This window comes from Saimiri boliviensis, chromosome 7 (genome assembly GCF_048565385.1).
Source record: "Saimiri boliviensis isolate mSaiBol1 chromosome 7, mSaiBol1.pri, whole genome shotgun sequence".
NCBI classification, from domain to species: Eukaryota; Metazoa; Chordata; class Mammalia; order Primates; family Cebidae; genus Saimiri; species Saimiri boliviensis.
In genome coordinates, this window is record NC_133455.1 from 12,398,168 (window position 1) to 12,423,794 (window position 25,627).

At 45.5% G+C, this 25,627-nt stretch overlaps 1 protein-coding gene, 1 non-coding gene and 1 pseudogene across 3 annotated transcripts; all 3 read left to right on the forward strand.

The window, feature by feature from the left end:
* Positions 1 to 496: 496 nt before the first annotated feature.
* COQ5 (coenzyme Q5, methyltransferase) lies at positions 497 to 23,748 on the forward strand. Of its 2 annotated transcripts, none has more exons than XM_039471604.2 (7): positions 497 to 731; positions 8,031 to 8,180; positions 10,839 to 11,060; positions 16,979 to 17,085; positions 21,396 to 21,484; positions 22,634 to 22,745; positions 22,828 to 23,748. In XM_039471604.2, exons 1-7 carry the CDS (start codon positions 530 to 532, stop codon positions 22,927 to 22,929), a joined length of 984 nt encoding a protein of 327 aa, XP_039327538.1. In that variant the 5' UTR covers positions 497 to 529; the 3' UTR covers positions 22,930 to 23,748. The 2 variants fall into 2 exon arrangements, with proteins under 2 accessions (XP_039327538.1, XP_074258255.1); XM_074402154.1 differs by lacking the exon at positions 497 to 731 and adding an exon at positions 7,145 to 7,246.
* Positions 5,426 to 5,746, forward strand: LOC120364908 (large ribosomal subunit protein eL42-like; annotated as a pseudogene).
* LOC120365171 (U7 small nuclear RNA) lies at positions 20,664 to 20,725 on the forward strand. Its single transcript, XR_005580182.1, has one exon. It is a non-coding gene; the product is annotated as a U7 small nuclear RNA (small nuclear RNA).
* Positions 23,749 to 25,627: the final 1,879 nt, after the last annotated feature.

The following is a 25,627-nucleotide window of genomic DNA, read 5'->3' on the forward strand; positions in this document are numbered from 1 at the left end:
TCTTATGAATTGTCTGCAAATCTCTTGCATGAGAATCGCCAGTTTGTTTAAACAGAGATTAAAGAGATATGCTAGATGTATTGATTCAAAATCTCTGGTTGTTGGAGACCCAGGAATCTGCATTTTAAAACTTAAACCAGGTAATTCTTATGCTCAACAAAGTGTGCAGGAATTGGCCCGTGATCTTGGGTTTTAAACCACACCATGCCTCAATTTCCCTCTTCTGCAACAGAAAACAAGAGTTCCTGGATATCTTACGAGTTAGTACTCTTCTGCCTAGCAGGATTCAAAGACATGGTCGCTAAGAGGTGACCCAGGGTTCTCCCAGAGGTCCCCTCCTTCCTGGTGAATTGTAAATTCAATTTGAGAAGAGAGAGAGGAACGGATCCGTATCCTAGAGATTTTGCATACAGACCTCAATATCAGATTTCAGGGCGCATTCGGCTAATAATGTTTCCGCCCAGCCGCCGTCGTTCGTCTGGTGACGCAACACGGCGTACCTTCTGGCCCTTGTAACTCGAGTATCAAGATGGCGGCCCCCAGAAGCTTGGCTCTATGGAACTATTGCGGTCGTAGGTGGTCGCGGGCGATGCGGGGCTGTCAGCTCCTCGGGCTTCGTAGCTCTTGGCCTGGGGCCCCACTAAGTGCGCGGCTCTTGTCCCAAGAGAAGCGGGCAACGGAAACGCACTTCGGGTTTGAGACTGTGTCGGAAGAGGAGAAGGGGGGCAAAGGTGAAAGGGGCGAGAGGGTGGATGGAAGGATCTGACCGTCCGTAGTCTCGTTTCTTCTGGCCAGTTAAGGTTGATTTAACATCCGGTTAGTTCCAGTGTTGTTGGCTGTGCTGTTCTGATTTATTTTTGTTGTTGTTTTTAAGACGGAGTTTCGTTCTTGTTGCCCAGGCTGGAGTGCAGTGGCGCGATCTCGGCTGATCGTAACCTCCCCTTCCCGGTTCAAGCGATTCTCCTGTCTCAGCCTCCCAAGTAGCTGGGATTACAGGCATGTGCCCGTCTAATTTTTTATTTTTAGTAGAGACAGGGTTTCTCCATGTTGGTCATGCTGGTCTCGAACTCCCGACGTCAGGTGGTCCGCCCGCCTCGGCCTCCGAAAGTGCTGGGATTACAGGCTTGAGCCACCGCGCCCGGCTGCAGTTCTGATTTCTAAGAAGTGTCCCCTGCCTGACCCGGCGGCGCTTAGACGCCCATTTTTTTAAAGCAAAATAATGTTAACTAAATGCCATCAACTGAGCGTTTGTGATGTGTCAGGCAATGTACAGACATTATTTTCAATTCTCATTTCACTATTAGTGGGAATTGTTATTACCATATTACACGTGAGGAAATTGAGACTTAAAGATTAAGCAAGAAGTTGCCCAATTGAACATATTTAGTAAGTGACCGAACCAGTATTCAAACCCAGTTTAATCTGAGTCCGAAGCCCACGTTCTTTTCTTTTTTCTTTGAGACGGAGTTTCGCTCTTGTCACCCAGGCTGGAGTGCAATGGCGCGATCTCGGCTCACCGCAACCTCCGCCTCCTGGGTTCAGGCAATTCTCCTGCCTCAGCCTCCTGAGTAGCTGGGATTACAGGCACGCGCCACCATGCCCGAGTAATTTTTTTTTTTTTTTTTGTATTTTTAGTAGAGACGGGGTTTCACCATGTTAACCAGAATGGTCTCGATCTCTTGACCTCGTGAGCCACCTGCCTTAGCCTCCCAAAGTTCTGGGATTACAGGCTTGAGACACCGCGCCTAGGCTGCCGAAGCCCACGTTCTTTAACTCTTGAGAAAAATAGGTTTTGTTTTTTTTTTTTTTTTTAAAGAAAGAGGGAGCCGGGCGCGGTGGCTCAAGCCTGTAATCCCAGCACTTTGGGAGGCCAAGGCGGGTGGATCACGAGGTCAAGAGATCGAGACCATCCTGGTCAACATGGTGAAACCCCGTCTCTACTAAAAATACAAAAAATTAGCTGGGCATGGTGGCGTGTGCCTGTAATCCCAGCTACTCAGGAGGCTGAGGCAGGAGAATTGCCTGAACCCAGGAGGCGGAGGTTGCGGTGAGCCTAGATCGCGCCATTGCACTCCAGCCTGGGCATCAAGAGCGAAACTCTGTCTCAAAAAAAAAAAAAAAGAAAAGAAAAGAAAGAAAGAGGGAAACTATCTTCTGTGAACCTCAGCTTCCAAATTTGCCGAGTAGGACTAACTGTAACCCTTCTTCTCTTGGAGTTCTTGTGAGTATCAAAATATTTGATACATGAAAGCACTTTAAACAGCCCCTGGCACTTAGTAATTGTTCAATAATGTTAGATACTGTTAAGCAGTTTCTTTTTGTCAGCACTGTGCCACAGGCAATAGGAAAAGAAAAGGATTTTTTTAATTTTTTATTTATTTTTTATTTTTTATTGCAAGGAAGGAGAGGCTCAAGGAAACATCAGGAAGTGGGTATATGAAGGAAAAGATCAGGACTGTTTTAAACTCTACCAGTAGTATTTATAATTATGAAGGTATAGGCCCATTTTACAGATGTATAAGGTGAGGTTCTGAGCAGTTTCTTTACTGAGTTACCCAGGAAATAAGGGAAAGTGCCCACAGTGGAATTTCCCATCCCCTTAAATACTGCCCACCTCAACCTTGCTAATACATAGCTCTACTTTAACACTTTGAACGTCAAATTCAAATTAATATTTTTGTCACAGGACTGCATACCCAGAATGCCAGGTTCATCCATTCCTATTTCCTCAGTGCCTGAAGCACATAAGGAGCTTGTAACTGCTTATGGAATGAAATAAGCAGAACCAAGTACAATGATACCAAACATTTTATTTTTTATTTTATTTTATTTTTTATTTTTAAGACTAGTCAAGTGTAGTAGCAAGCACTTATTAAGGGTCTGAAACCTTCTAAAATATTTCACTTTAATTCTTATTTATTTATTTATTTATTTGAGACAGAGTTTCGCTGTTGTTACCCAGGCTGGAGTGCAATGGCACGATCTCGGCTCACCGCAACCTCCGCCTCCTGGGTTCAGGCAATTCTCCTGCCTCAGCCTCCTGAGTAGCTGGGATTACAGGCACGTGCCACCATGCCCAGCTAATTTTTTGTATTTTTAGTAGAGACAGGGTTTCACCATGTTGACCAGGATGGTCTCGATCTCTTGACCTCATGATCCACCCGCCTTGGCCTCCCAAAGTGCTGGCATTACAGGCTTGAGCCACTGTGCCCAGCTATTTTTTTAATATTTTAACTTATCTTTCTCATGTTCATAGTGACACATTAATTCTTATGACTGAAACTGTAAGATAAGAACTATTAGTCCAGTTTTTTTTAGGGGGCATTGAGTCTCCCTCTGTCGCCCAGGCTGGAGTCCAGTGGCTCGATCTTGGTTCACTGCAACCTCCACCTCCCAGGTTTAAGCGATTCTCCTGCCTCAGCCTCCCCAGTAGCTGGGATTACAGGCATCTGCCACTATGCCCTGCTAATTTTTGTATTTTTAGTAGAGACAGGGTTTCATCATGTTAGCCAGGTTGGTCCCGAACGCCTGACCTCAAGTGATCCACCTGCCTCAGCCTCTGGGATTACAGGCATGAGTCACCATGCCCACCTTACCCTAGTTTTATAAATGAAGAAAATGTGAAACAAATATGTTAAATCACTTGCCCAAGATTCTCCTAATAAGAGGCAGAGCTGAGATTTGAATTGGGGTGGGTTACTCACAAAGTATATACTCTTATGGAGTAATTAGGAATAATAATAATAATGCCTAATTTCCTTATTGTGCTTTACAAAGTTTAATCAACATTTCACACAGTCGCAAGCAGGGAAGAAGTTACCTACTGGACTAAACTTTAGTTCCAGATTGGGGACTGAGATTGCAGTATAGACAGTCCTTGTCTTGCACAGTAATGCAAGACTGAAAATTGGCAAGCTGGCTGGGCGCAGTGGCTCAAGCCTATAATCCTAGCACTTTGGGAGGCCAAAACAGTCAGATCACCGGAGGTCAGGAGTTCAAGACCAGCCTGGCCAATATGGTGAAAACCCCATCTGTACTAAAATACAGCAGTTAGCCAGACATGATGGCAGATTCCTGTAATCCCAGCTACTCAGGAGGCTGAGATGGGAGAATTGCTTGAACCCGGAAGACAGTGGTTGCAGTAAGCCAAGATTGCACCACTGCACTCCAGCCTGGGCAGTTGAGCGAGACTGTCTCAAAAAAAAAAAAAAAAAAAGGTGGGGCATGGTGGCTCACACCTGTAATCCCAGCACTTTGGGAGGCCAAGACGGGCAGATCATGAAGTCAAGATATTGAGACCATCCTGGCCAACATGGTGAAACACCATCTCTACTAAAAATACAAAAAGTTAGCTGGGTGTGGTGGCAGATGCCTGTAGTACCAGCTACTCAGGAGGCTGAGGCAAGAGAATGGCTTGAACCCGGGTGGTGGAGGTTGCAGTGAGCCAAGATTGCACCACTGCACTCCAGTCTGGCAGCAACAGAGTGAGACTCTGTCTCAAAAAAAAAAAAAAAAAAAGAAAATGTGCAAGCTGAAGTTAGGCACAATGACCTTAATGGGAAAAATTATAATTATTCTAATAATTTTATTATTAGATATATCTAATATAGATATAATTAAAACCCTGTCAGTTACAAATGTATAGAGAAATGAAAAAATATACTAAATATATACTAAAGCTAATATTTATTTATGGCTGGGCACGATGGCTCACACTTGTAATCCCAGCACTTTGGGAGGCTGAGGTGGGCAGATCACTTGAAGTCAGGAGTTTGAGACCAGCCTGGCTAACATGGTGAAACTTCATCTCTACTAAAAATACAAAAAAAAATTAGCTGGGTATGGTGGCGCATGCTTGTAATTGCAGCTAATTAGGAGGCTGAGGTAGGTGGGTTGTTTGAATCTGGGAGTGGAGGTTGCAGTGAGCCAAGTTTGTGCCAGTGCACTCTAGTCTAGGCAACAGAGCAAGGCTGTCAAAGAAAAAAAATTTGAATAAAAAATTAGAAACCTTGAGAATTTGTTTTATTTCCTTGTCAAAAATTTGCCAAGAGTAGTTTGATCATTATTTGCTACCTTCTTGTCATATGTAATAGCTTTTCTATGCCTTGGCAAATTGCTGCTGTCTGTGAACTGAGTCACTGGTACAGTGACGAGTCACCTAAGGTCTGTGAAAGAAGTATGTGATTGGTTACTGATCATGCTGTGTATCTGTTATTTACATAATGATTTGTAGACTAAAGGATGTACTTTAGGGCCAGGCGCAGTGGCTCATGCCTGTAATCCCAGCACTTTGAGAGGCCGAGGCGGGAGGAACACCTGAGGTCAGGAGTTCAAGACCAGCCCAGCCAACATGGAGAAACCCCTTCTCTAGTAAAAAATACAAAATTAGCCAGGCGCTTTCCATGCCGGTAGCTCTCATGCAAAAATGGTAAACGTTCCTAAAACCTGCCAGACTTTCTGTATGTAGTGTGGCAAGTACCAACCCCACAAAGTGACACAGTACAAGAAGGGCAAGGATTCTCTGTATGCCCAGGGAAAGCGGCATTATGACAGGAAGCAGAGTGGCTATGGTGGGCAAACTAAGGCGATTTTCCTGAAAAAGGCTAAAACTACAAAGAAGATTGTGCTGAGGCTCGAGTGCCTTGAGCCCAACTGCAGATCTAAGAGAATGCTGGCTATTAAAAGATGCAAGCATTTTGAACTGGGAGGAGATAAGAAGAGAAAGGGCCAGATGATCCAGTTGTAAGTGTCATCTTTTATGAAGACAATAATATCTTGAGTTTATGTTAAAAAAAAAAAAATTAGCCAGACATGGTGTCAGATACCTGTAATCTCAGCTACTCAGGAGGCTGAGATGGGAGAATAGCTTGAACCCAGGAGGTGGAGGTTGCAGTGAGCCGAGATCGTGCCATTGCACTCCAGCCTGGGCAACAGCGAAACTCCGTCTAAAAAAAAGAATGTACTTTACGTAATTACTTACATTTGATAATACCATTGTACTTGAATTGTGGTGTTGGGGGACTGGTGTTATTTAGCTAATCCACAGTAACTGAAATTCATGCATATTGGAACATGCAAAGCAAGGACTATTTGTTTATTTTTGACACAAGGTCTCACTATGCTGCCCAGGCTGGAGTGCAATGGCTGTTTATAGGCACAATCATAGCACACTGCAGCCTTGAACTCCTGGGTTCAAGCAGTCCTCCCCCATAGACCCCCGAGTAGCTGGCACTCCAGGTGTATGCCACTGTGCCAGCAAGGACTGTTTATACTCAGTGGGTAAGCTTTAGTGTCCCTTAGATACCCCAAAAGATGCTCAAAAGAAAACAGCAGGCTGGACGAGGTGGTTCACGCCTGTAATCCCAGCACTTTGGGAGGCTGAGGTGGGCTGATCCTGAGGTCAGGAGTTTGAAACCAGCCTGGCCAACATGGTGGAACCCTGTCTCTACTAAAATACAACATTAGCCAGGCATGGTGGCAAGCACCTGTAATTGCAGCTGCTCAGGAGTCTGAGGCAGAATTGCTTGAACACAGGAGGCAGAGGTTGCAGTGAGCCGAGATTGTGCCACTGTACTCCAGCTTGGGTGACAGAGCTAGACTGCATCTCAAAAAAAAAAAACCCACAAATGAAAAAAGAGCACACTTGGAAATCTCAAGGTTGAGAATAGGCATTGAAGATTGAGTTAAAGGCGGGCTCTGTAGTCTGATTCAGCAGAAGAGAGTCATATTTGGATCTGTGCAGCACATTTCATCTTAGAAACTCAAAGCATCTCCTCTTCGTTATCCAATTCAACCTTCTGGCAGGGAGTTGGGAGCTGGCATTGATATAGTCATCTTATGGGGAGAGAAGCTGAGGTGCAAAACAGTTAAATGTAACTTCAAAGGGAAACACTTCTGAGAGTCTTGGATAGTAGACTCTTTCTCTCTTTAGCTATCTCAGATTCCAGTCTGCATTGATCCTATGGAGAAGACTCATGAGAGCCCTCTAAATTGTGATTTATCCCTGATTCACAGCTTGGTATGTAGGTGCCCATCAAATTGTACCTAAGGTTCTCAGTGATATAGGCAGACATAAGCTGAGGTCTTCCCATCCATTAATCATGCATCTTTCATCTTTTTTTTTGAAACAGAGTCTCTCACTCGCCCATGCTGGAATACAGTGGTCCAATTTCAGCTCACTGCAACCTCCACTTCCTAGGTTCGACTGATTCTCCTGCCTCAGCTACCCAAGTAGCTGGGATTACAGGTGTGCACAACCATACCTGGCTAATTTTTGTGTTTTTAGTAGAGACAGGGTTTTGCCATGTTGGCCAGGCTAGTCTTGAACTCCTGACCTCAAGTGAACCACCCACTTTGGCCTCCCAAACCAAGGCCTAGGCTGCAGCTCCAGCTTCAGTTCCAGCTCAGGCCTCTACAAAGGCTTCAGAGTAGGTGTCTCTTGTCTTTCAATGTGAGGACAGAAGGACTGGCATGACCCCGCCCGCTGCTGTCTGTATGGGGTTGGGATCCTCCTGTGCTATTTGTATAAATAAACCTGAGGCAGGAAAAATAAATAAAGAGGTAATGTTAAAGTGTAGATTTGGACATCAAGCATTATGACATAGTTTCATCTTGCAAAGACAGGCCATTTCAGGGGAAAAAAGCTTCTTCCTTTTTTGTTTAGGATTTTCCTTTTTTTTTTTTTTTTTTTGAGACCGAGTATCTCTGTCGCCTAGGCTGGAGTGCAGTGGCACAATCTCAGCTCACTACAACCTCTGCCTCCCAGGTTCAAGCGATTCTCCTGCCTCAGCCTCCTGAGTAGCTGGGATTACTGACGCACGCCACCACACTGGCTTATTTTTGTATTGTTAAAAGAGGTGGGGTTTCACTATGTTGGCCAGATGGTCTCGAACTCCTGACCTTGTGATCTGCCCACCTTGGCCTTCCACAGTGCTGGGATTACAGGCGTAAGCCACTGCGCCTGGCCTGTTTAGGATTTTTCTGAGTGAATACTGTTAATAGCACAATTGTATGTGTTTCTTCCATGTCAGTCTATCAGGTGTTTGAAAGTGTGGCTAAGAAGTATGATGTGATGAATGATATGATGAGTCTTGGTATCCATCGTCTTTGGAAGGATTTGCTGCTCTGGAAGATGCATCCGCTTCCTGGGACCCAGCTGCTTGATGTTGCTGGAGGCACAGGTAATAATTGAGTTTGGTATCCTACACTACCATTGAGCATGTTTTACAAAAATTAATTTGTCTTGTAATGAGCTAGCTCACCTAACAGGCTGAAGATGGTCATTGAAAATCAGCATACTTATAACTTCTGAGAAAGGCATTCACTTCTTTTTTTGACTGAATATCAATCGAAAGCATAGAATATCAGTTTTGTGCTTGTCACGTTTCTAAAATACACAGGATTGGCTGGGTGCAGTGGTTCACATCTGTACTCCCAGCACTTTGGGAAGCCAAGGTGGGTGGATCACCTGAGGTCAGGAGTTCAAGACCAGCCTGGCCAACATAGTGAAACTCCATCTCTACTGAAAATACGAAAAATTAGCCGCGCATGGTGGTTCGTGCCTGTAATCCCAGCTATTGGGAGGCTGAGGCAGGAGAATTGCTTGAACCAGGGAGGAGGAGGTTCCAGTGAGCCAAGACCACGCCATTGCACTCCATCCAGCCTGGGCGGCAGAGGGAGACCCTGTGTCAAAAAAACAAAACAAAACTGTTTAGTTTATATGTCACTTTAGGTTACCTTTTTTATGTAAGGCTTGGGGCAGAAGAAACTTCACTCTCATGCTAACTGAAGATTTAAACTGGCCTGTTTAGGAAATTGGCTGTGATCTCGCTCTCCTGGTTTCTTTTTATTTTTCTTTTTTTTTTTTGAGAAAGAAGTGAGACAATGGCTTGAGTATAGGAGACAAAGGTTGCAGTGAGCCAAGACTGCTCCACTGCACTCCAGCCTAGGTGATAGAGCCAGACTTTATCTCAGAAAAAGAAAGAAAATGAAAAATACTAGCCAGAGGCTGGGCACAGTGGCTTATGCCTGTAATTCCAGCACTTTGGTCTTGAACTCTTGACCTCAGGTGATCCACCCACCTCAGCCTCCCAAAGTGCTAGGATTACAGGCATGAGCCACCGTGCCCGGTTTAATTCCAGCACTTTGGGAGGCTGAGGTGGGAGAATCCCTTGAGCCCAGGAGTTCAAGACCAGCCTGGGCAACATAGTGTCACCCCATCTCTACAAAAAGTTATGTTTTTTGTTTTTTTGAGATGGAGTCTCGCTCTTTCACCCAGGCTGGAGTGCAGTGATGAGATCTTCACTCACTGCAACCTACACCTCCCAGGTTCAAGCAATTCTCCTGCCTCAGCCTCCTGAGTAGCTGGAATTACAGGTGCCCACCACCACACCCAGCTAATTTTTGTATTTTTAGTAGAGATGGGGTTTCACCATGTTGGCCAGGCTGGTCTAGAACTCCTGACCTCAGGTAATCCGCATGCCTCAGCCTCCCAAAGTGTTGGGATTACAGGCATGAGCGACTGCGCCCCGCCAACTACAAAAGGTTTTTAAAAATTAGCGGGATCTGGTGGCACACACCTATAGTCCCAGCTACTCAGGAGGCTGAAATGGGAGGATCTCTTGAGCCCAGGAAGTCAAGGCTGCAGTGAGCCATAATTGTGCCACTGCACTCCAGCCTGGGAGACAGAGCAAGACCTTGTCTCAAAAAAAAAAAAAAAAAAAAAAAAAAAAAAAAATATATATATATATATATATATATATATATATATATATATATATATAAATAAATAAAGAGACTAGTCAGTAAGGATGGTATATGCCTATAGTCCCAGCTACTTGGGAGGCTGAGGCAGGATGATTACTTGAGCCCAGAAGTTGTAGGACAGCCTCAGCAACATAGTGAGACCCTGATTCTACCAAAAAAAAAAAAAAAAAAAAAAAAAATTTTTTTTTTTCTGAGACGGAGTCTCACTCTATCCCCCAGGCTGAAGTGCAGTGGTGCGATCTTAGCTCCCTGTAACCTCCGCCTCCTGGGGTCAAGCAATTCTCCTGGCTCAGCCTCCCAAGTAGCTGGGATTACAGGCATGTGCCACCACACCTGATTAAGTTTTGTATTTTTTTTTTTTTTTTTTTTTTTTTTTTTTGAGACGGAGTTTCGCTCTTGTTACCCAGGCTGGAGTGCAATGGCACGATCTCGGCTCACCGCAACCTCCGCCTCCTGGGTTCGGGCAATTCTCCCGCCTCAGCCTCCTGAGTAGCTGGGATTACAGGCACGTGCCACCATGCCCAGCTAATTTTTTGTATTTTTAGTAGAGACGGGGTTTCACTATGTTGACCGGGATGGTCTCGATCTCTCGACCTCGTGATCCACCCGCCTCGGCCTCCCAAAGTGCTGGGATTACAGGCTTGAGCCACCGCGCCCGGCAAGTTTTGTATTTTTAGTAGAAACAGGGTTTCATCTTGTTGGCCTGGCTGGTCTCAGACTCCTGACCTCGGGCAATCCATCAGCCTCGGCCTCCCAAAGTGCTGGGATTACAGGCATGAGCCACCGTGCCTGGCCCAATTTTTTAAATTAAAAAAAAAAGTGTTGAAATGAGTAGAAACTTTCACGTTCACATACTCAGCTATGATTGTGCCTCTGCACTCCAGCCAGGGTGACAAGACTATGACCCTGTCTCTAACAGAAAGAAGAAAGGACTTGCCTTTCAGCCACACTGAGTGCAGTTAGCTAACACGTACTCCTGTGCCTCTGTTACCCCTTTTGGTTTTAGGAATGCTGCTTCTTCCTTTTTTACTTTTGTTTTAGTCTGCATCTTTCCTCGTGTTGGCTTCTCACAGGTGACATTGCATTCCGGTTCCTAAATTATGTTCAGTCCCAGCATCAGAGAAAACAGAAAAGGCAGTTAAGGGCCCAACAAAGTTTATCCTGGGAAGAAATTGCCAAAGAGTACCAGAATGAAGAAGATTCCTTGGGCGGGTCTCATGTCATGGTGTGTGACATCAACAAGGAGATGCTAAAGGTTGGAAAGCAGAAAGCCTTGGCTCAAGGATACAGAGCTGGTGAGTCCTGCAGAAGACAGACACAGGCGAAATGTTTGTATTTTCATAGAGTAAGGTGGTGTGTGTGAAATATTGAAATGCTTTATCTTCTGGCTTTCAGAAACTTACAGATGGGCAGGTTGAAGAGCATTTGCATGGCTGAATATAGTTTGTGTGGTGTTATATGCATTATTTATGCATAGCAACCCATTGAATGAGCTTACCTAGCCCTGTGTGACTGCGGAGATCACCAGAGCCCAAAGAAGTCAAGAATCTTTTTTTTTTTTTTTTTTTTTTTTGAGACGGAGTTTCGTTCTCGTTACCCCAGGCTGGAGTGCAATGGCGCCATCTCGGCTCACCGCAACCTCCGCCTCCTGGGTTCAGGCAATTCTCCCGCCTCAGCCTCCTGAGTAGCTGGGATTACAGGCACACGCCACCATGCCCAGCTAATTTTTTGTATTTTTAGTAGAGACGGGGTTTCACCATGTTGACCAGGATGGTCTCGATCTCTTGACCTCGTGATCCACCCGCCTCGGCCTCCCAAAGTGCTGGGATTACAGGCTGAGCCACCGCGCCCGGCCAGAAGTCAAGAATCTTAACCAAGTCACACAACTTCTCAGTGACACATCCCAAACTGAAGCTGAATCTTCAGATCTCAGCTCTCAGACCCTGAGAAAAGTTTTGCTGTCATTTCCCAGGAGCTTCAGGGTGACCTTGGTATATCATTCCCATTCTTGAACCATCTATTCTCCTGTCCATTCTATACTCCTGTCCAAAGATAGTTTGATTGCTGTGCAACTGGACCTCTCATTTCCTGTAAAGAAAGAACTCGAGGCTGGGCCCATATTATAGGTGGGCCCATGGCTCACACCTGTAATCCCAGAACTTTGGGAGGCCAAGATGGGATGATTACTTCAGCCCAAGAGTTCCAGGCTGCAGTAAGCTATGATTGCACCTCTGTACTCCAGCCTGAGTGACAGAGACCCTGTCTCTAAAGAAATTTAATTGCCTCATGAACAAGCCACACACACACAAAAAAGAAAAGAATTTTAAAAAATAGAAAAATAAATAACTTGCCCTTCAGCCACAAGGAGTATAGTTAGCTAGGATTACAGGCATGAGCCACTGCGCCCAGCCATTTTTTTGTGTTTTTAGTAGAGATGGAGTTTTATCGTGTTGGCTAGACTAGTCTGGAACTCCTGGCCTCATGTGATCCACCCACCTCTGCCTCCCAAAGTGTTAGGATTACAGGCATGAGGCACTGTGGCCGACCCAGCTTTGCAGAGCTGCTACTCTGCCCTCTTCCACGCTGGCCAGGTGCCACAGATGGCCACTGAAGGGCAGTGGTATACAACAAAGAATGTCCCTCAGGTCTACTTCAGCATTTCTCTCCTTCTCCTCCCCCATCAAGAGTGTCTATGGTTATTTTAGCTCAATTCTTCCTCCTTCTCCTCCTCCCACCCCCAGAAGGAGCTGCTTAGATGAACTGCAGCCCACTTGGCCCCCAGGCTGAAGGGTTCCTTTGTTAACCATCAATACTGGTCAGAAGACAGAGAGTCACTAGTGTTTTTAGACAAAGGCACTGTATTTCCTTACTCCTACTGACAAATGTGTTTCCTTCTCTCTGGTACTCAGCCATAAAGAATGGAAAACAAAGATATTGAAATGATAGGCAGTGTTCCATTTCTGGAATCATCTCTTCTATTGCATAGCCTGCCCTTTGAGCTTTCCTAACCACCAAGACAAATGCACGCTTAGCCATTATTTATTATTATTATTAATGGTTTTTTTGAGACAGAGTCTCACTGTTGCCAGGCTGGAGTGCAGTAGTGTGATCTTGGCTCACTGCAAACTCCGCCTCCTGGGTTTAATCAATTCTGCCTCAGCCTTCTGAGTAGCTGGGATTCCAGGCATGTACCACCACACCCAGCTAATTTTTTTGTATTTTAGTAGAGAGAGGGTTTTACCATGTTGGCCAGTATGGTCTTGATCTCCTGATCTCTTGACCTCATCTCCTGACCCACGGCGCCCGGACTGTGTAAGAATTATTAAGTGCCCCATAGTACAGTTTTATCTTTCATCCTTGCTCTATCAGTTTCCAATAATCATACCTTTGCAAAAACATCATGGAAAAAAAGTAGAAACTAAGTAGGAGGACCCTAGAAATTATTTAATAAATATAAAAGTTATAGGCCAAGTGTTGTGGCTCACACCTAGAATCCAAGCCCTTTGGAGGCCAAGGCGGGCGGATCACCTGAGGTCAGGAGTTCAAGATCAGCCTGACCAACATAGCGAACCCCTGTCTTTAAAAAAAAAAAAAAAAAAAAGTTAGGCTGGGCACACTGGCTCATGCCTGTAATCACAGCGCTTTGGGAGGCCAAGATAGGTAGATCATTTGAGGTTAGAAGTTCAAGAGACCAGCCTGGCCAAACCCCATTTCTACTAAAAATACAAAAGTTAGCTAGGCATGGTGGTAGGCTCCTGTAAGTCCAGCTACTCGGGAGGCTGATGCAGGAGAATCATTTGAACCTGGGAGGCGGAGGTTGCAGTGAGCCAAGATTGCACGATTGCACTGCAGCCTGGGCAACAGAGTGAGACTCTCTCTCAAAAACAAAAGAAGAGCCGGGCGCGGTGGCTCAAGCCTGTAATCCCAGCACTTTGGGAGGCCGAGGCGGGTGGATCACAAGGTCAAGAGATCGAGACCATCCTGGTCAACATGGCGAAACCCCGTCTCTACTAAAAAATACAAAAAAAATTAGCTGGGCATGGTGGTGCGTGCCTATAATCCCAGCTACTCAGGAGGCTGAGGCAGGAGAATTGCCTGAACCCAGGAGGCGGAGGTTGCGGTGAGCCGAGATGGCGCCATTGCACTCCAGCCTGGGTAACAAGAGCGAAACTCCGTCTCAAAAAAAAAAAAAAAAAAAAAAAAGAAGAGAGCCGGGCATGGTGGCTCAAGCCTGTAATCCCAGCACTTTGGGAGGCCGAGGTGGGTGGATCACGAGGTCAAGAGATCGAGACCATCTTGGTCAACATGGTGAAACCCCGTCTCTACTAAAAACACAAAAATTAGCTGGGCATGGTGGCGCATGCTTGTAATCTCAGCTACTCAGGAGGCTGAGGCAGGAGAATTGCCTGAACCCAGGAGGCGGAGGTTGCGGTGAGCCGAGATCGCGCCATTGCACTCCAGCTTGGGTAACAAGAGCAAAACTCCATCTCAAAAAAAAAAAAAAAGGAAAAAAAAAAAAAATAGACTCTGGGTTCGAGTCCATCTGTGTCCTTGGGCAAGCAACTTTTAACGTTTCTCTTTTTGCTTTTTATTGTTTCAAGATATGGTCTTGCTGTGTTACCCAGGTTGGTCTTGAACTCCTGGGTTCAAGCTCTCCTCCTGCCCTAGCCTCCTGAGTCTCTGGGATTACAGGTGCATAACATTGGGCTCAGCTCAGACTTTTAACCTTTCTGATACTCACTTTGCTGACCTGAAACATAACAACTATCTCACAGAGTTGGTATGAGGGTGTACTAAGATCACCTATCTAAAGATGTACGTAAATAACTCAGACCCTGTAGTTGATAAAGGCCCCATGGCAGTAGCTATGATGGTGATGTCAGTGTCCTTTTCGTAAAAATCAGATCATTGGGTCAAAAGGTATACTTGTTTTTAAAGCCTTTGTTAGATACTGCTAATTTACTTTCCAGAAGGGTTATTTTCATTTACCTTTCTCTATAGAGTCTTCTTTTTGTATTTTACATCTAATTTGCTGTAGATCTTGATGTTAAAGCCAAATCAAGATCCTTGGAGGACATAGCGACCCTGATAGGGGGCCCTCTGGTGATCTCTGAATTTATGACCTGGCCTCAGACCTGGACACTTTGATGCTCTGTGATTCCAATAAAACCAGGATAACTATGCTAAATTCCATACTTAGAGCAACTCAGTTAATACTTCCAGTACCCCTATAAAGTAGGCACTAGTTTTTCTTTTTTTATTTTATTTTTAGACTAGTCAAGTGCAGTAGTGAGAAGGGGGGAAAGAGTAGAACAAGGAGTTCAATCTGTGACTGACTGTGAACAATCAATTGAGATAACTCACTACCTTCAGACCAGTCGTAGGCACTAGTTTTTGTTTTTGTTTTTGTTTTTGTTTTTTTTTTTGAGACAGAGTTTCACTCTTGTTACCCAGGCTGGAGTGCAATGGCGCGATCTCGGCTCACGACAACCTCCGTCTCCTGGGTTCAGGCAATTCTCCTGCCTCAGCCTCCTGAGTAGCTGGAATTACAGGCACGTGCCACCATGCCCAGCTAATTTTTTTTTTTTTTTTTTTTTTTTTTTTTTTTTTTTGAGACGGAGTTTCGATCTTGTTACCCAGGCTGGAGTGCAATGGCACGATCTCGGCTCACCACAACCTCCGCCTCCTGGGTTCAAGCAATTCTCCTGCCTCAGCCTCCTGAGTAGCTGGGATTACAGGCACGCACCACCATGCCCAGCTAATTTTTAGTATTTTTAGTAGAGACGGGGTTTCACCATGTTGACCAGGATGGTCTCGATCTCTCGACCTCGTGATCCACCCGCCTCGGCCTCCCAAAGTGCTGGGATTACAGGCGTGAGCCACCGCGCCCGGCTTTTTTTTTTTTTTGAGACGGAGTTTCGCTCTTGTTACCCAGGCTGGAGTGCAATGGCACGATCTCGGCTCACTGCAACCTCCGCCTCCTGGGTTCAGGCAATTCTCCTGCCTCAGCCTCCTGAGTAGCTGGGATTACAGGCATGCACCACCATGCCCAGCTAATTTTTTTGTATTTTTAGTAGAGACAGGGTTTCACCATGTTGACCAGGATGGTCTCTTGACCTTGTGATCCACCCGCCTCGGCCTCCCAAAGTGCTGGGATTACAGGCTTGAGCCACCGCGCCCGGCTAATTTTTTGTATTTTTAGTAGAGACGGGGTTTCACCATGTTGGCCAGGATGGTCTCGATCTCTTGACCTCGTGATCCACCCGCCTCGGCCTCCCAAAGTGCTGGGATTACAGGCTTGAGCCACCGCGCCCGGCAGCACTAGTTTTAAACTCCATTTTACAGATGAGGAAACTGAGACAAAGAAGTTTATTCAAGAATATACAAGGCTGGGCACGGTAGCTCATGCCTGTAATCCCAGCACTTAGGGAGGCCGAGGCGGGTGGATCACGAGGTCAAGAGATCGAGACCATCCTGGCCAACATGGTGAAACCCCGTCTCTACTAAAAATACAAAAATTAGCTAGGCGTGGTGGCATGTGCCTGTAATCGAAGCTACTCAGGAGGCTGAGGCAGGAGAATTGCTTGAACCTGGGAGGCAGAGATTGCAGTGAGCCGAGATCGCACCACTGCACTCCAGCCCGGTGTCTGGCAACAGAGCAAGACTCTGTCTCCAAACAAACAAAAAAAAGAATATACAGGCCAGGCACAGTGGCTCACATCTGTAATCCCAGCACTTTGGGAGGCCAAGGCGGGAGGATTGCTTGAGCTCAGGAGATTGAGATCAGCTTGGGCAAGATGATGAGACCTCATCTCTCCGGAAGACATTTTTAAAAATTAGCTGGACAGAGTGGTGTGTGCCTATAGTCTCAAGTACTGGGGATGCTAAGGCAGGAGGATCATTGAGTCTAGGTGTTTGAGGATGCAGTGAGCTGTGATTGTGCCACTGTTCTCCAGCCTGGATGAGAAAGCAAGACTAACCCCCCATGTCTAAAAAATGATAATTAATTAAAAATAAATTAAAAATATAAAAGGGAAAATATGTATACATAAGGAATATGCCGCTAATAAATGGTGAACCTGGGATTCTACTCCAGGAAGCCTAACACCCAGGACTTAGGCTCTCAAGCACAGTACTCTGCATGAAGTACATTCACTGGGTACAGGAAAAACAGCTGCTGAGACTGAGACCTCAAACTCATTTTCTCTTTCAGGACTTGCATGGGTATTAGGAGATGCTGAAGAACTGCCCTTTGATGATGACAAGTTTGATATTTACACCATTGCCTTTGGGATTCGGAATGTCACACACATTGATCAGGTACCAATGGCTGCATCCAGAGCTTGTGTGATTCTCAGGAAATTACCTCTGTTGTAGAGCTACAGTGAGTGAGGAAAGAAGGAGAGTTTTATTTATTTTATTTTTGAGATGGAGTCTCACTCTGTTGCCCAGGTTGGAACACAGTGGTGTGATGTTGGCTCACCACAACCTCTGCCTCCCGGGTTCAAGTGTTTCTTCTGCCTCAGCCTGCGAAGTAGCTGGGATTACAGGTACCTGCTACCATGCCCAGCTAATTTTTGTATTTTTAGTAGAGATGGGGTTTCACTCTGTTGGCCAGGATGGTCTCGATCTCTTGACCTCATGATCTACCTGCCTTGGCCTCCCAAAGTGCTGGGACTACAGGTGTGAGCCACCACACCTGGCCAAGTTTTATTTTTTAAGATGGGGTCTTGCTGTGTTGCCCAGGCTGGTCTCAATCTCCTGGGCTCAAGTAGTCCTTCCACATCTGCCTCCCAAGTAACTGGGATTACAGATACCCACCACCACACCACCCAGTGAGAGACTAACACCACACAGCTGATCTCCATAGAAGTCTGTCTGTCTTGGATTGGTATTCACATATTTGGGATTTCTAGTCATGCTCTGGCCTTTTGTGTATTTCCTCATACTTGTGAAGCTCTCTGACCCTGGGAATTTGCAGAAGATCAGAGACATGTCAGAGGCTGACAAAGACAAGGGCCCTCAAACACTATTTTGACAAAAGATAGCTGGATTCATGGCTTTTCTACAGGAAAAGGGGAATGTTCAGCTCTTAATCTGATGGAGCTCTTCTTTGTTCCTACTTTGTTTTTGTTTGGTTTTTGTGTTTTTGGAGACGGAGTCTCAATCTGACTCCCAGGCTGGAGTGCAGTGGCGATCTCTGGTGACTGCAACCTTTGCCTCCCAGGTGCAAGCAATTCTCTTGCCTTAGCATCCTGAGTAGCTGGGATTACAGGTGCATACCACCTTGCCTGGCTAGTTTTGTATTTTTAATAAAGACCTGGTTTCACCATGTTGGTCAGTCTTGTCTCGAACTCCTGACCTCGTGATCTGCCTGCCTGGGCCTCCCAAAGTGTTGGGTTTACAGGCGTGAGCCACCACACTGGGCCACTATTCCTACTTTATTTTTTATTTTTATTTTTTATAGAGATAGAGTTTCACCATGTTGCCTTGGCTGATGTCAAACTCCTGAGCTCAAGCAATCCTCTTGCCTCAGCCTCCCAAAATGCTCGGATTACAGGCTTGAGCCTCTATACCTGGCCTTTATTCCAACTTTAATATATTCTGTTCAAAACACTTGAAGACCATGTGCAAGGCAAAGAGTTTCATTTCAGTAACATGGTCTCCAGCTGCCTGGGTCCTCTGGTTGAGTGTTTTTTTTTGTTTCTTATTTTTGTTTTTTTAACACAGTCTCGCTCTGTTGCCCAAGCTGGAGTGCAGTAGTGCGATCTTGGCTCACTGCAACCTTTGCTTCCCAAGTTCAAGCGATTCTCTTGCCTCAGCCTCCCCAGTAGTTGGGATTACCGGCGTGCGCTACTATGTCCAACTAATTTTTGTATTTTTAGGAGAGACAGGGTTTCACCATGTTGGCAGGCTGGTCTCAAACTCCTGACCCTGTGATCCATCTGCCTCGGCCTCCCAAAGTGCTAGGATTACAGGCATGAGCCACTGTGCTTGGCCATGTGGTATGTTCTTTACAGCGTTCTTCAGTTTTGTTTGTATCACCTTTCCTGTGTCAGTAGCCAGTTTATTATTATTATTATTTTTTTTTTTTTTTTTTTTTTTTTTTTTTTTTGAGACGGAGTTTCGCTCTTGTTACCCAGGCTGGAGTGCAATGGCGCGATCTCGGCTCACCGCAACCTCCGCCTCCTGGGTTCAAGCAATTCTCCTGCCTCAGCCTCCTGAGTAGCTGGGATTACAGGCAAGCGCCACCATGCCCAGCTAATGTTTTGTATTTTTTAGTAGAGACGGGGTTTCACCATGTTGACCAGGATGGTCTTGATCTCTCGACCTCGTGATCCACCCGCCTCGGCCTCCCAAAGTGCTGGGATTACAGGCTTGAGCCACCGCGCCCGGCTGCCAGTTTATTATTTAATTGAATTTAAAAAAATTTTTTTGACTGGTCAGAGGTTGCAGTGAGCAGAGATCACGCCACTGCACTCCAGCCTGGGCGACAGAGTGACACTCTGTCTTTTTTTTTTTTTTTTTTTTTTTTTTTTTTTTTTTTTTTTGAGACGGAGTTTCGCCCTTGTTACCCAGGCTGGAGTGCAATGGCACGATCTCGGCTCACCGCAACCTCCGCCTCCTGGGGTCAGGCAATTCTCCTGCCTCAGCCTCCTGAGTAGCTGGGATTACAGGCATGCACCACCATGCCCAGCTAATTTTTTATATTTCTGGTAGAGACGGGGTTTCACCATGTTGACCAGGATGGTCTCGATCTCTCGACCTCGTGATCCACCCGCCTCGGCCTCCCAAAGTGCTGGGATTACAGGCTTGAGCCACCGCGCCCGGCGCGACACTCTGTCTTAAAAATAAATAAATAAAATAAAATAAAATAAATAAGTAACTGATGGGGTCAGGTTCGGTGGCTCTTGCCTATAAACCCAGCACTTTGGGTGGCTGGGGCAGGAGGACTACCTGAGCCCAGGAGTCAAGAGAACAGCCTGGGCAACATGAGACCCCACCTCAAATAATAGATAGATAGATAGATAGATAGATAGATAGATAACTGATCAAGTTCAGTGACACATGCCTGTAGTCGGAGCTACATGGGCGGCTGAGGCGGGAGGACTGCTTGAGCCCAGGAGTTCAAGGCTGTAGTATGATCACACCTGTGAATAGCCACTATACTGCAAGCTGGGCAACATAACAGGGAGACCTTGTCTCTAAAAAATAAAAATAAAAAACGAAGTAGTTTATTTATATCAGGCTACCTCAGGCTATCTTTTTTGTGTAAGGATTAAAGCAGAAGGAACTTCATTACCATGTGAATTACAAATTTAAACAGGAGCATTAGAGAAATTGGCTGTATCTCTTTCTCCTGATCTCGCAGAAGGTCAGCTGACAGCTTAATTTGGGTTTGGTGACATGGAACTTGTGGAGTCACAAGACGATGACTCCATTTTGATGCTTAGTCTGGTCTCTTGGAACCTAGTGCAGAAACTTAGTCCAAAACAATGGCTTCCCATAATTTTATTTAAAAGTGAATAACCTGGAACAGCAGTGCAGCACTTGTCTGTTCCAATAGAAAAGAAAAAAGAGGAAAAAAAAAAGTGAATAACCAGCTAGGTGCAGTGGCTCACACCAGTAGACCCAGCACTTTGGGAGGCCAAGGTGAGTGGATCATTTGAGGTCAGGAGATTGAGACCATCCTGGCTAACATGGTGAAACCCCGTCTCTACTAAAACTATAAAATTAGTTGGGCTTGGTGGTGCATGCCTGTAATCCCAGCTACTTTGGAGGCTGAGGCAGAAGTGCTTAAACCTGGGAGATGGAGGTTGCAGTGAGCTGAAATTGTGCCATTGGACTCCAGCCTAGGCAATACGAGTAAAACTCCATCTAAAAAAAAAAAACAAAACCAGTGTTACAGCTGTTTTAGAATTTGTCTAGCAGGCTTTCTGGTTTTTGCCAGAAAGCCCCTTTAAAACAAACAAACAAACAAACAAACAAACAAACAAAAAATTCGCCAGCCTGGGCAACAAGAGCAAAACTCCATCTTGGAAAAAAAAAAAAAAATTAGCTGGGCCTGGTGGCAGGCATCTGTTAGCTGGGCCTGGTGGCAGGCATCTGTAGTTCAGTAACTTGGGAGCCTGAAGCAGGAGAACCACTTGAACCTGGGAGGTGGAGGTTGCAGTGAGCCAAGATCATGGCACTACACACCACTCTGGGTGACAGAGGAAGACTCCATCTCAAAAAAAATAAAATAAAAGTGAATAACCCACATACATGTCATTTCCACAGTAAAAACATTTCTGTAAGATAGCTTCCTTGAAGTAAAATTGCTTTATCAGAGAGGATATCCATAGCAACTTTGATAGGTAACTCTAAACTTGCCTTTCATGGAGTTGTACCAATCTGTAGTCAGTGTAGATGACCCCAGCTACCTTTGTATAGTCACGGGCAGCAGAATGCCTGTAGTATTTGGGATATGTGGGGTTACTGCTGCTGTTACAGTTTCCCAAGTGAGAACAAACGAGATGTGTGGGCCATGATACCTCTTGTAATGCCTACAGAAGCTAAAGCTGTCTTGGCCTCATGGAACTGAGTGAGTCTACTGAGGAGCGTGTCCTGTTGTTCCTTGTCTTGCTCAGGCACTCCAGGAAGCCCATCGGGTGCTGAAACCAGGAGGACGGTTTCTGTGTCTGGAATTTAGCCAAGTGAACAATCCCCTCATATCCAGGTTGGCATTGTTAACAGGACTTTATCTTCATTGGATAGCCCAGGTTTCCCACCCTGAAATGGATTGAAAATAGCCAGTAAACTATAAGCATGAACTTTGTGGTTCAGAGTACCAGAGATCAGCCAGTTCTGAATGACAATACCTAGGCCAGAAGGGTACATCCAAGCAAACTATATCCAAGTTGGCTTACATATATATTTTAAGAAATTGACTTAAAGAAATTGACATATTTAAAAATCAGGAAATGGCTGGTCCAATGGTAGTGGGTTATCAGAACTTACTACTGGCACTCATGTTGTTACTCAACCCCCTACTGCTACATTTGACTGGCTTAAAAAGAAAATCAGGAAATTTGGGCCAAGTACAGTGGCTCATGCTTGTAATCCCAGTACTTTGGGAGGCTGAGGGGGGAGAACCGCTTGAGCCCAGAAGTTCAAGACCAGCCTGTGCAACACAGTGAGACTGTATCTCTACAAACAAACAAACAAACAAACAAAAACCAATTTAAATTTTACGTAAAAATCTGGATTTCCAGCTTCACTTGAGAAATTAGATACATGGCAGCCCTGGGTAGGCCCGTATCCCCACATGCCATAGAAAGGGCTGAGTAGGCCGGGCGTGGTGGCTCACGCTTGTAATCCCAGCACTTTGGGAGGCCGAGGCGGGTGGATCACGAGGTCGAGAGATCGAGACCATCCTGGTCAACATGGTGAAACCCCGTCTCTACTAAAAATACAAAAAAAATTAGCTGGGCATGGTGGCACATGCCTGTAATCCCAGCTACTCAGGAGGCTGAGGCAGGAGAATTGCCTGAACCCAGGAGGCAGAGATTGTGGTGAGCCGAGATCGCGCCATTGCACTCCAGCCTGGGTAACAAGAGCAAAAACTCCGTCTCAAAAAAAAAAAAAAAAAAGAAAAAAGAAAGGGCTGAGTAGTAACTGTCCCTTCTCCACTTTATAGTACTTCCTAACTGTACCTTTCACTACTCCTACTGGTCTCATATCTGGCCCACTTAATTCAGGCTCTTCTTGATTCCTAGAGGCATTTGAGTTTGTGACCCCAGGTTTTAGTCCTTCCTTCTTATCTTGGGAAGAAATGAGGGGAATGCTCTAATCTTAATCTTAATTTTTGACCTTTTTGTTTGCTTAGGCTTTATGATCTATATAGCTTCCAGGTCATCCCTGTCCTGGGAGAGGTCATTGCTGGAGACTGGAAGTCCTATCAATACCTTGTAGAGAGTATCCGAAGGTTCCCGTCTCAGGTATGAAACTTCTCTAGCTTAAAACAAAGGCCCTACAGTTGAAATCCAGGCTACCCTGGCTGTATCTTTCCTTTTGTTTTAGGAAGAGTTCAAGGAGATGATAGAAGATGCAGGCTTTCACAAGGTCACTTATGAAAGTCTAACATCTGGCATTGTGGCCATTCATTCTGCCTTCAAACTTTAATTCCTTTCCTATCATGGAGCATGAACCAATCACACCCTGTTGAAAGCCTGGAACTGAAGGATATTCTGGCAAATGAGACAACAGCAGAGCATCTCCTCTTGAGGATACATACCTTGGACTCATGTTTGAATCGAACACTCTCCAAGTAGAACAAATTCCTGTCACTTTTTTATAGCTTTCTTTGGAGTTGCTTCAGTCCATCTCCCAGAGGCATTTGGTCTGTATTTTTGCTCAACCGCTAATTTCTCTTGGCTATAGAGGGTGTGGTTAAGGTACAACCAGCACTAAGGCTCAGTTTTTTTGTTGTTGTTTTTTGTTTTTTTTTTTTTGAGACGGAGTTTCGCTCTTGTTACCCAGGCTGGAGTGCAATGGCGCGATCTCGGCTCACCACAACCTCCGCCTCCTGGGTTCAAGCAATTCTGCCTCAGCCTCCCGAGTAGCTGGGACTACAGGCACGCACCACCATGCCCAGCTAATTTTTTTGTATTTTTAGTAGAGACGAGGTTTCACCATGTTGACCAGGATGGTCTCGATCTCTTGACCTCATGATCCACCCGCCTCGGCCTCCCAAAGTGCTGGGATTACAGGCGTGAGCCACCGTGCCCGGCCTAAGGCTCAGTTTTGAAGTGTATTTATAGCTTCTCTGCTGGTGCTGCCTTCCAGAGTGGGTGATAGATCATTTGAACCCAATGATGACTTTAACCAGAAAACTTACCTGAATCAACCTTTCAGCCTACTAGGACTGAGTCTAGGCCCAAGTCAGAGGACTAATGATCATGACAATTGTGTGCTGAACCAGTAAACGAGTTTGCCTTTTGATGATACTTGTTATTTTTTTTTGAAGGGGGTAAGGAAAATATATATTTCATTTTTCTTTCAGTCCTCCTCCACAAAAAGCTACTATGTGGGTTGGGCATGGTGGCTGACACCTGTAATCCCAGCACTTTGGCAGGCTGAGGCAGGTGGATCACTTGAGGTCAGGAGTTCAAGACCAACCTGTCCAACATGGAAAAACCCCATCTCTGAAAGGATACAAAAATTAGCTAGGCGTTGTGGCATAGGCTTATAAATCCCAGCTACTTGGGAGGCTGAGGCAGGAGAATCACTTGAATCTGGGAGGCAGAGGTTGCAGTGAGCCAAGATCACGCCACTGCACTTCAGCCTGGGCAATATAGCAAGCCTCTGTCTCAAAAAAAAGCTACTATGTGACCCAGTACTTGTCATATAGAAAACTGTTCACTAGGCTGCGCATGGTGGCTCACACCTGTAATCCCAGCCTGGCCAACATGGAGAAACCCCATTTCTACTAAAAATACAAAAATAGCCGTGCATGGTGGTAGGTGCCTGTAATCCCAGCTACTTGGGAGGCTGAGGCAGGAGAATTGCTTGAGCCTGGGAGGCAGAGGTTGCAGTGAGCCAAGATCGTGCCACTGCACTCCAGCCTGGGCAAGAGAGAGAGACTAGTCTCAAAAAAAAAAAAAAAAAAAAAAAGAGGCCAGGCGTGGTGGCTCACGCCTATAATCCCAGCACTTTGGGAGGCCAAGACGGGTAGATCCCGAGGTCAAGAGATTGAGACCATCCTGGTCAACATGGTGAAACCCCATCTCTACTAAAAATACAAAAATTAGCTGGGCATGGTGGCACGTGCCTGTAATCCCAGCTACTCAGGAGGCTGAGGCAGGAGAATTGCCTGAACCCAGGAGGCGGAGGTTGTGGTGAGCCGAGATCGCGCCATTGCACTCCAGCCTGGGTAACGAGCTAAACTCCATCTCAAAAAAAAAAAAAAAAGAAAGAAAACTTCACTAAATTCTTGTTGGAAAATAAATGTACCAGCAAACTCCTAATAGGGAGCTTTTTTGTAAGCATAAGCTTGTTTTATAGCAAAAAAAAGTTTGAAAACTGTATAAGCTAACCTCCTTCAGTACTCAGAGATGGAGCTGGGATGACATCTTGTCTCATTATAGTCCACTATTTTCTTTTTCATTTTTTGTCATTTTTCAAACTTCTCCATGAATGCAGTACACTGATGTTAAAATGAGGCCATAAATTTTTCTTTTTTTTTAAAGATGGGGTTTCACCATGTTGGCCAGGCTGGTCTTGAACTCCTGACCTCAGGTGATCCACCCACCTCGGCCTCCCAAAGTGCTAGGATTACAGGAGTGAGCCACCACGCCTGGCCGAGGCCATAAGTTTTTTTGAGACAGAGTCTTGCTCTGTCACTCAGGCTGGAGTGAGCCAAGATCACTTGTGATCACTCCAAGATCATAGCCCACTGCAGCCTAAACTCCTGGGCTCAAGCAATCCTCCCACCTCAGCCTCTCAAATAGCTGGGTCTACAGGCATACGTCATAGTGCCTGGTTAATTTTTTTATTTTAATTTTTATTTATTTATTTATTTTGAGACTGAGTCTCCCTCTGTCGTCTAGGCTGGAGTGCAGTGGTGCGATCTCAGCTCACTGCAACCTCTGCCTCCCAGGTTCAAGCAATTCTCCTGCCTCGGCCTCCCACGTAGCTGGGATTACAGGCACCTACCACCATGCCTGGCTCACTTTTGTATGTTTAGTAGAAACAGGGTTTTACCATGTTGGTCAGGCTGGTCTTGAAATCCCGACATTAGGTGATCTGTCCACTTCAGCCTCCCAAAGTGTTGGGATTACAGGTGTGAGCCACTGTACCTGGCTGCTATAACTTTTTTTTT

Excerpts from the sequence above, each read along its gene's own strand:
- COQ5 (XM_039471604.2), top strand. The coding sequence starts at position 530 with ATGGCGGCCCCCAGAAGCTTGGCTCTATGGAACTATTGCGGTCGTAGG. Across the intron at positions 11,061-16,978 it reads GGCTCAAGGATACAGAGCTG|GACTTGCATGGGTATTAGGA; the intron begins GTGAGTCCTGCA and ends TTTCTCTTTCAG. Across the intron at positions 21,485-22,633 it reads AACAATCCCCTCATATCCAG|GCTTTATGATCTATATAGCT; the intron begins GTTGGCATTGTT and ends TTGTTTGCTTAG.